At 38.5% G+C, this 10,881-nt stretch overlaps 1 protein-coding gene across 1 annotated transcript; it reads right to left on the reverse strand.

The window, feature by feature from the left end:
• Positions 1-1,006: 1,006 nt before the first annotated feature.
• Positions 1,007-6,179, reverse strand: dram1 (DNA-damage regulated autophagy modulator 1). Its single transcript, XM_006780795.3, has 7 exons — positions 5,837-6,179; positions 5,429-5,496; positions 5,076-5,218; positions 4,804-4,981; positions 3,744-3,802; positions 3,066-3,158; positions 1,007-2,976 (listed from the first exon to the last, which is right to left on the reverse strand). Exons 1-7 carry the CDS (start codon positions 5,965-5,967, stop codon positions 2,938-2,940), a joined length of 711 nt encoding a protein of 236 aa, XP_006780858.2. The 5' UTR covers positions 5,968-6,179; the 3' UTR covers positions 1,007-2,937.
• Between the last annotated feature and the right edge of the window lie 4,702 nt (positions 6,180-10,881).

Here is a 10,881-nt window from a genome sequence, read left to right on the forward strand (position 1 = left end):
ACTCACACAAAGGAAAAGTTGCTCTGCCGCTGCTAATCAGGCTCACGTATAATAATTTCCTCATTGTATGATGTATGGGTATGATTTTTTTATTTATTTATTTTTTTTAAGAGATGGAGGTGAAAAGATGATTTTACATTACATTTAAATGTAGTATACGTGTTCACACCACTTTTATTTGAGCAACAAATGTAGGTATCAGAGCGCCGTCTTTCGGGGAGACCTCACAACATAAACACTTGCTGATTATGAGCAAAAGTGGCTAATATTTGCCATGTTATTCAGAAATGGTTTATTCTCCAATAATGGTAAGACTTGTGCAGTAATCTTTTTAATTATTGTGTAACCTTGATTGAAAAAGAGGATGCTGTTCAGACTAAAATATTCTTTATCAAGACTTTAAATCCGTACCTGCAGCACTGCCTAGTGCACTTTTAACCATTTAGTTGAATCTAATAATTTATAACAATAAAACTATTTTCTTTTTGATATTTGTTTGTTTGTTGTTTGACATTCAAATTCTTTGAGAAATGTTAGTTTCCCAAAGCTGCTTAAGTTTTGATGTTTGATACAGAGAAATTAATTACTGTACTATTAAGACACCGAGTACTAATAAATTCTATAGCCAGTCAGTCCAATGACATGCCTCTTGATCTTCATCTGGTTTTGTAGAGTTATGCTCTAGCTTTTGTAGGTGATGTGTGAACTGCAGTCTTTCTTGTGGTGTTTGTTGTTGGTAGGAAGTACGACTCTTCATCGTCATGTGACTCAAAACTTGTGGGTACAAGCCTGTGAATGCTTGATTCACAAGCCTGTGAATGCTTGTACCCTGAGAAAGAGGGGCAATCATGTCATCGCTGTCAGGGATAAGATGTCCTTTAACGGATGCTAAATTGTAGTGAGATAAGTGTGGAGTTGTACTGAAAAAACACCATGCTGGTTCTGTGATTCTGCCTTAAATAAACACTCGTACACTTTTTCTTTTCTTTTTTTAAATACGTGCTTTTATTTTTCATCTCAGCTGTGCATTACAATCTGTGTTGTACCTCATTTTATAAGCAAAAGTATAAAAGTAGTTCAGATAAAACACAAAAATAAAACGTTTCCTTCTTATAAAAACAGTACCTGTAGTGAAATGGTTACAACTTGTATACATCACTGCGCAGGATCCTTTTTTTTTCTTTAATGTACAGTACGTTTATTCCAGCTCCACATTAACAGCTCCAGTCGAGAGCAGTTCAGCAGAAGTATGTGCCTGTTGCTCCACTGAAACTTGACCACTTTTCTCAGTTTGCATGTTTTGCATGTATCTCTCTGTCTGAGAGATAAAAGGTAATGAAACTTTCAAGTAGCCTTCCAGTTTGTTAATATCTTCCCTTGTTCCTTTTATGTAACAATCTCTAAATCACACATTTTTCTCAGAGTTTTACAGCCCTCCCAGTGATTTTACTTTGCTGATTTTTGGCTAAAATGGTGGCTCTCAATTTTAGATGTTTTCCTCTAAACATCTAAAAGTAAATAAATAAATTACGCCAGATTACACCAGCGGCAATGCCACAAACGCCTCACCCCACCCGTCTGCTAAAATCAATTTTTGGAAGATGGGTGTAGTCCAACACCCTTTATGTATGGGGTGTCAAACACAAGGCCTGGGGCCAGAATCGGCCTGGTAAAGACTCCAATTTGCCACTTGGCAGGTCTGGAAAATGTGATGGAGTGCATAGACTTTGTACTTTTAACTGTATTCTGATATGTTTTTGAGCTTGTCAGACATACTACGCCAAAGTAATTAATAGATAAACAAGGAAATGACAGCAAGTTCCTGTTTTTTCACTGTCGTCTATATAAATTCAAGCTTTTGACAGTGGACTGGACAAAGACTGTCTGGGTAATAAATTACCAAAAGCTTTTCTATGATTTTACATATTTATCACGTAATTCCATTGGTCCAGCTCATTTAATATCAAAGTTGTCTAAAGTTTGACATCCTTACTTGCACACCTATAATGATCCATGACTCATACCATACAGTACAAGATACATACTTGGTACCAGAAACTTCTGCCTAGATTAAAACTGTACGATGTAAGGTTACAAGTGAAAAACCAGCCAGAAGTCCTATTGAATGAACCTCCAGAATTCCAGCTTTACTTTCGGTTCATATTGTATAATTCCTACTAAAGAGTAGCATAATTCCTATTACCTGTATGAAAATCTACATTTGTAGCAGCACCAGAGATGATATTGAAGTGTCTGCTAGCATGACTGAGAACGTGAACAGTATACAGTAACTCATATCAGTCAGAAACACCATGTTGGACTTTTCATGAGTCAACAATGTGGAGAGGACAGATTCAAATACCGAAACCAAAACTCTGAATCTGAGCATCCACAGCAGGAGTTTTTCCTCCTTAATTTGATGTTGCAATAATGTGGTCATCCAATAAAACTGGGAATTCATAAACCTCTGCACAAAACCAACAACTAGTACACATTTACTGTCAGTCAAAGACAGGTCAGACTGCCAAGTAGCCACAGACATACTGAGTGGTCTGAGTGGTATTGTCATTTAGCCCCGAGTGCACCGATCATGTGCTTCTGTGTGATGAACTTCTCCTATGTAAAGTCGGAGCTCTCACAGAATGTGTCATGCTGGTGTGGCAACAGCAAAGTGCAAAGTAAACAGGCAACATTAAGTACACTTGAAAATAGTTTGTGTAAAAACAACGAATTAATAATACAGTATTTGCATAGTTTTTCATCTGTCACACCTGACAGACAGCCAGTTGTACCAAAATGCATAAATACATATATTTTTAAGTATCTACTGTATTCTACCAAAATATCAGCCAGGGGAAATTGGACAGGATTAAAGATACATACATAAAATGTAAATACTTATTTATCTTAATGTTTCTGGCCCAAAATGTTCCAAGACTAATCCTCAAGTTCTGCTTTCACCCGTAAGGTAAAGAACTGTAGGAGAATAAAAAAAGAAGAATTTTAGCAAATGAATAAATATATATTAAAAAACTATATACTATGTGTGACAGTGAGATACTGACCTTGAAATCATGAATGTATGTGAAGAAGAAGAAGACAAAGGTAAAGGCAACAATCCACTCGCATACTGCACTGGCTACATGGAAGGGATAGTCCTGCACGATGGAAACAGACACTTAAATCAGAAAATTCTATGCATCTGATAATAATTATTAGAATTTTTGGTCTATAAATGTTGGAACGTTCTGTCCAATGATGCCAAATATACTTCCACTAGTTTTCTGTTAGAATACTTTTTTGCACAACTTCTCACATTTAGGCAGCACAGATGAACAATGGACAATGGCAACAGTAAACAGTTCTCACATATTATCTGATATTGGTGTTTGAACATTATTTGCATCACCATTTGTTTTTCTCTGCTGCTTCTTTTCAGACTCGCTCAACTACCACAAAAGGTTTCTGGTTCTTTTAGCTGACTCATGGCAGTAAGAGGTTTGTGTTATGCACACACTTCCATTTAATTCCAATAGTAAATTTACCAAAAATTATCACTGACATGTTGGGGAATGTTTGTTGGATCTATCTATTAGATCCCCCCCCCCCCAAAAAAAAAACCCAAAACAAAATACCAAACATTCCCCACATTTTGACACTTTATGTCACTATTTTTACACTATAAGTTTTATTCCTGATCTGTCCTGTGATCTGATGCAATGTGCTGACACACTGTGGCCTACCTTGTCATGCTTTTGTCTGTGCAGCTCCGTTTGTTTCACGTAAAATGCACAGATGACAGCTGAGTTATCCATGAAGGAAAACACTGAGTCGATACAGGAAATGACACTAATCATAATATTCTGCAGGTCATACATTTACATATTGACATATTGCCAAGAGAAAAATAAAGTAAAAAAAAAAAAAAGGTTTATATATCAGGTTGTAATAAAAAGTCTGCCGGTCCTCAGCAGGGGTTAAAATTATGTAAATACAGCCTGACTTTGCTTTTATTACTTCTTATTTAGATTACTGAAACTCTTTATATGTTGGCTCTGATCAGTCATTACTTTATTGCCTGCAAGCTTTTCGAAATGCAGCTGCTCGCCTTTTGACGGGAAAGAAACGACGTGAACACATTACACCCACACTGGCCTACTTAGACTGGTTTCCAGTCCATTTTAGTATGCAGTTGAAAATTCTCTTACTTGGTTTTAAGTCTCAAGGGTTTGGTGCCACACTTTTGATACCCTGCAATCCTACCAGAGCACTGAGGCCTCTAAACCAGCTGCTCTTAAATAAGTCCTAATCTAAGATAGACTCTTTTCAGTGGTGGCTCTTAATCGTTATAACAACTTGCTGTTTCACATAAGAGCTGCCCAGTCTCTCAATCATTTTAAAACCCTTGGCTGTTATTTATACTGCATATTATGTACAGCTAAGGTTGTTTAAAACTTTGTCTTGGTTGATTTCGAGTGAATAGAACATAACATGATACACAGTGCTATTATTTATTTTAAAAGTCGATGTGAGGGACTAGTAAAAAACGTTTCAGGACTACACTGCTTCTGCATTTCAGCTTAGTTTTTGTTATAAATAATATAAATAAATATAAATAAGTAAATAATGACGGTATAATATGTCACATATTATTGTTCATCTAAAGTTGTATTTAAATAATTTTCAAACCTAAGAAGGACCAGATGACTTATTTTTCTAAGTCCTGATATATAAAAGCTTCATCATCGTTATCATCATCACAAAGTTAAATCACACAGACATTTGAACACTCAAAAAGGATACTGGGTACAAATGCAACAGTAGCAAGGGAGGCGATAGCGACCCGCACACAACACACATTCTTGGAGGACCCATAGGGATAGGCTCGGAATGATATAACACACTGGAGGATCATGTACACAATGCCACAGACAAAAAACAGAATTGCTCCAATATCATGGACTATTTGCACTACTGTTTCCTGCAATCAAGAAAAAAGAAAAGAAAAGGCACCACTTGTAATTACACTGAATTAGTTGTGATGTGTTAAATGTGATTTTAATGTGAGTACATACTTGGAAAGTAGCAACAATGCACATGCCAAAACATGAGATAACACCAAGCCAAAGCGCTGCTTTGTTGAGGCGTGCGCTCACATTAGTGGCGTCCTCCCTCAGCAATTCCACGTGCTTGTATCTGGCATAAATTGTGCCCACACCTGTGCAAAAAACACAGAGAGTCACGAGAGTGTGCAAACCTACACATTTACCCTAATGCATGAGTTGTACTTTCATTTTCTTAAAAAAGGGGAAATGTGAGAAGCATCTTTGGAAAGCATGCTTCCTCCTTAGGGAAAGCCCAGAGTTGCCTAAAAAGAGTCAGTTCACAGAGATGACACTGCAGATGTCCACACTGAAATTTCAAATACCTGCACATGCAGAAATAAAAGTCATCAGACCAAAAATGCAGCTCTCTGGGGGGCTGACACCTGTGTCGCTGGAAAGAAAAGAAAAAGAGTAAAGACCCGTGCAGATTTTCAGTCCTGAGTTCGGGTTATATGAGACAATACGTGGGTTGTGTGACTGTGTTTTGTACAATATTAAACATTTAGTTGCCTCTTCTTAACATAAAAGTCTTCTAATGAAAGCGAAGTGAAAGAACAGATTTGCGCTAGTCTCCTACAATAAACAGATGTGCAGGCTGCACGCAGCTGGTGTTTGTTATAGCGGAAGAAACCGAAACTAAGACGTTTTCTCATGAAACGTTTTCCACGGCTCCGAATCAGGTTGAGCATGAAAGAAAGTCTGCTTTGTGTGAGCTCTTCAAATAAACTTACCTTATGTACGGGAAGATTACATCGACGTCGTGCCTGTAAATCGCGATGATATAACAAATAATGAAAGTGGCGGAAGACCAGACGACTAGGAACGCTGGCAGGGCGCACAGACCTTGCTCGAACCAGTACATCTCCAGTTTTTGCGCTCAGCTTCAGGCAGACTTTCTCTCACGTATATATGCGCAGAGTAAACAAAGCCATGCGATAAGAAAAGCTGGTGTAGGAGCAGAGGTGTCAGCTGCCGTCTGTGGTCTGCGAACGACAGTCACATGCAGCGGTGTGTGAGCAACAATGAACTTGGCCTCCGCCAGTAATCAGTGTACAGTGTACAGTAACCTCTAGCCCAGAGCTACTCCCCCGTGGGGCGATCAAGCGCTTCCTTCTTCCTTTTTATCTTTGTACACACACACACACACACACACACACACACACACACACACACACACACACAACAACAACAACAACAGCAAAATACCAAACTAATGAAGTGTCTTTTAACTTAACTTCAACCGGAGGTGATACTCAGAGTTTCCACAGCAGAGTGAGCAGCAATTCTCCATTTATATGAACAGATTTGAGTTTATAGAGTGAAAAATCTGCATAACTGCTTGCGTTTGTGAAGTAAAAATAACTGTCTTTGAATCATACATTATGACTTGTTATGCGTTTTGTTATTTCACAGCTGTGCAAAACTCTTGAACTGCCCCTCATTTCTTTGTATTTTTCCTTCTAGACTATATATTTCTTAGTTTTTTTGTTAGGCCACTTAACACTGAGGTATGAACGATGGGCCAGTGTTTCGTCTGCTCATAACAGACAACTTAGCAAAGAACCAAATTTAACTTGTATCTTAAGGCCCTTTTTAATCAGCAGTCTGTCGCAAAAACACATGATTTATTCCCATTTCTTTAGTTGAATCTATGAAAAATGCCAAAGATAACAAATTTGGACCTGAGCGATGCATCCGGCCCTTCAGTTGATCCATCTACTGTTGACTGAAGCCTCGTCAACTACTGTCAGGTTTTGATCCACCACGCATTAACATTTTGAAACCATTTGATCGGAAACAGCTTCATTTTCAGCATGGCAGTGAGCCCCAAAAGATTGGCCTCCTCAGAGCCTGAATCTCAACGTTCAACATTATTAAAGCAGCGCGGGATCATCTTGACAGAGAACAGAAGAAAAGGCAGAAACACCCAAAGAAGACCTTTGAAGGTCCTTCAAGAGGCGTGGAGAACTATTAAAGAAATTACACCAAAGCTTGTGTTGAAGAATAAAGATGGTCATACCAAACATTGACTTTCAAGTTAATTGTATTGTGTACAGTATTTTCATGTATGTTTGGATGTTTCAATAAATCCCTGCACATATTTCCCATTTTCATAACAAAATATAAAGAAAAGAGTGGTGGCTGGGGACTTCTTGACACTTACGTAGTTTTGTGGAGGTACTTGTCGTGATCCTTATGTCCTCTCAGGTTGCATTCTTTCTATCTCTCTGTTGTGTACATGCATGTGTGGGAATGTTCATGATGTAACTGTACTTATCTTATACAAGTAGTAATTGTAACTGCCAGATTCCAGATTCCAGATTCCACACACAACTGATATGAATCTACAGTTCCAACGGTTCTCCTCCCCTTCCCTTGCTGGATCATTCGACTACAGTTTATTTTCTATCTATTCACTGCAACTGAGAAATAATACTTACCTCTTTAGCATTTATGGAGCCTAAGTTCTTCAAAGGGATAGAAAAGGTGTTAGAGAGAAGTAATAATAACAATGGATTGCATTTATATAGCGCTTTTCGGGGCCCTCAAAGTGCTTTACAATTCCTCTATTCATTCACTCTCACACACTGGTGGAGGGAAGCTACAGTCGTAGCCACAGCTGCCCTGGGGCAGTCTGACAGAAGTGAGGCTGCCATATCGCGCTATTGGCCCCTCTGGCCATCACCAGTAAGCGGTAGGTGAAGTGTCTTGCCCAAGGACACAACGACCGAGACTATCCGAGCCGGGGCTTGAACCGGCAACCTTCTGATTACAAGACGAACTGCCAACTCTTGAGCCACGGTCGCCCTGACAGGCATCACAGTGTGTCACTGTAAGATAAAAGGGACAAGATAGGAGAGAGCAGAGAGTAGAGCAGTGTAAAGCACGTTAAGTCTGGTAGGCCTGGTATTTCGTGCTTCCTCACATTTTCTTTATATTTTATACTTGTTGGTCCTTACATTGAGAAGCCAAACACGTCTAGATACAAATTTAATTACCACGTCATATAACACGGTAGTTATATAAGTGATTAATATATTTTAAGGTTCCTTTGCAGTAATTCTATTTTTAATTCTTTGTGGGAATTATCTTACGAGCATGGTGTATCTTTCTTTTGTTTGTTTTCTTCTTGGAGCGTTCAGCCCTGGTGCACAGGTCTCTCCAAAGATGCTCTGTTGGCCTCAGGTCTGGACCTGATTTTTTCTAGACTCTGGGTTTCACTCACAGTAACCACCAGCTTCTTGGTTACTTGCTTGTCCAAGGTCTTTTGTTCTCTGTTACTCAGTTAGGCTGGGAGGCTAAATGTATGCATTCACATGTTCCCAGGGAAATGGTTTATGGAACATTTGCAGCATCTAGCTTGACACCTACAGGTGAGGTATAAAAAGGGCACCTGTGTAACCTCCATGCTAGTAGTCAGATGATTTCAAGTGTACCAATATAGTACATTTAGATCTGATACATTCCTTTAGTGCAATTTTAAGAATAATATGAGGCTGACACCGAATTTAAAGGAACACACGAGACTGTCTTGGCACACTATTTGGGAACCACTGCTACTTTTTACATTTCTCAGTAGCTACTCCTGCAACAACCTGTGATGTGCTGTGTCCCTGCCACGAAGACCATCATTTGACCACGATGAAAACCTTGGTCAAATGTCCTTACTCGTCACGGGACTCTAGAGAATTCTCTTGACCACATTTGGTTTCCACAATTCATTTCCTTCTAACCCGTAACTGTCAGAAAACTCTGCAGAAAACCCCCACTTCCTGTCTCCCGTTTGTCGTGTTGTTCTCAAACTCTAGCCTCTGTCATTGTTGCATTGTTTTACATTACAGTGGAATCTTGTATTATGGTAATAATAATAATGATGATGATGATGATGTGGTTTGACTTTCATCAGACAGAATAGAGGAAAGGGAGAAATGACTGAAACGCAGCAGAGATTCCTCCAAAGAAGCTGACATTCTGGTTTCAGGAGTTGCACAATACAGTGTTATGAAGAAACTTTTATTTTCATTTTTACTGTAAGTGGTGGCATGAACAGCAATACAGTCATGAGACTTTTCAATCATATGACAGTATGACATAAAAACAATAATAAAATGACATTATTCAGTTGTTCAGTGATGATGATCAAGGACAAACTGAATTTATTTGAAAATCATGAAAAACTTAATTCTAGTGCATTTTAGTAAAAAAAAAGATAAGCTTTCATGTATTCTGTATTTGGTGGATGTTAAGTGAAATCATTTAAGCATTTTTAAACTTTAATTTGAATAATTATGGCATAAAAAAATACATCCAGTATTTCTATTAGATTATTAGAGTATTTTATGAGGTCAAAAAATAACTAGTATTACAGAAATGTCCAACTTCTGTAAGTACTGTATGTTCATTTTACACTGTACTTGGTTTTGGGCTCCTTTACCATGAATTACAGCAGCCTAAGCTGGAGGTGATCAGGTTGTAGTACTGCTAATGTATTACTGATAACCAGGTTGGGTTTTTTAATTGTCTATTTTGGGCTTTCTAGTCTTTGTTAGACAGATTAAAAGACCCTCAGGTCAGAGTCCAACCTGGGCAGCTGCATATCTTCGTTGGCTCGGTCACTGAGCCAAACTGGTAACCGCCTTCAGCTCTTTTCGGTCGAGTGTTTCTTATCTTCCTCGTGATGAGGTCTCATATTTGGAGATTCTCTGTGGTGTTCTGATAAGTTGAGTTGGCTGGTCCATTAAGCACAGCAATAACATGGCCAGCAAATCATTTGGTTGTAGCTCTGGCACTGTGGTCAGCTGCTAAAGAAATCAGCCTGTCAGCAGGTGGAAGCTGACATGCTCTAAAATCTCTTGGTAGAAGCTAAGTTGACTTTGGACTAACCACCACAAACACCAGCAGATGCCATGCACCCAGAAACTTCTCACACCTTGGAGTCTGTGTCTCTTCATTCCTCCATCCACCTCCAGGACCTTGAGTTCCAAATGAAATGCAAAATTTACCTTTATTTTAAAAGTTTCTGTTTCTCTCTTCAGTCCAGGTAAGACTCTTCTGACACCGTATCTGGTTCAGGAGTGCTTGCTACACAACAGTTGGTAGTTATTAATGCTCATACACCAGCCTTCGTCCACTTTCTGTGAAGTCCTGAGTAACATGAGTAATTCATTCTCAATTCAATTGACTTTTGTCTCACGAAAGTTGATTTGAGCCTCTCTAGCCAGCGGATACCGCTGTTGCTTTTGCCTTACAGTCAGCTTTCCACTAATATGCATTGTTAGAGCACTCTGTGAACAGCCAGTCTTTCCATCAACGACCTGCTGTGGCTCACTTGCCCCCCCTTGTGGAGGGTGTTGATTATCGTCATCTGGACGATTGTGATTGTGGATGAGTTTACTGAACAAAGTACATGCTGTATTTATGCCTTTTGAATCCCAATCCACTCACATTGAAAATTTATTGATAAAGAAAATATTGCGATTATTAATTAATGTTAATTAATTATAACTAAGTGAACTACTGTATTTCTGGTTTTCATGAGTTATAAGCCATAATCATCTAAATTAAAATAACAAAATTCTTATAACTTTTCACTTTATGTGTAATTAACATAGATTATATGTAAATTTACCTGTTTGAAGTACATTTAAGAAAAAAAAATCACCAGACTACTGTCGTTTAACACTATGCAGGGTAAAGTTTGATTACGTGGCACAGTGTGGGACATGCTACTGATTACATCTAACTTAAAAAAAAAGAAGCACAAAAACTATTCAGT

Source organism: Neolamprologus brichardi, chromosome 17 (genome assembly GCF_056152115.1).
Source record: "Neolamprologus brichardi isolate AB-2024 chromosome 17, ASM5615211v1, whole genome shotgun sequence".
NCBI classification, from domain to species: Eukaryota; Metazoa; Chordata; class Actinopteri; order Cichliformes; family Cichlidae; genus Neolamprologus; species Neolamprologus brichardi.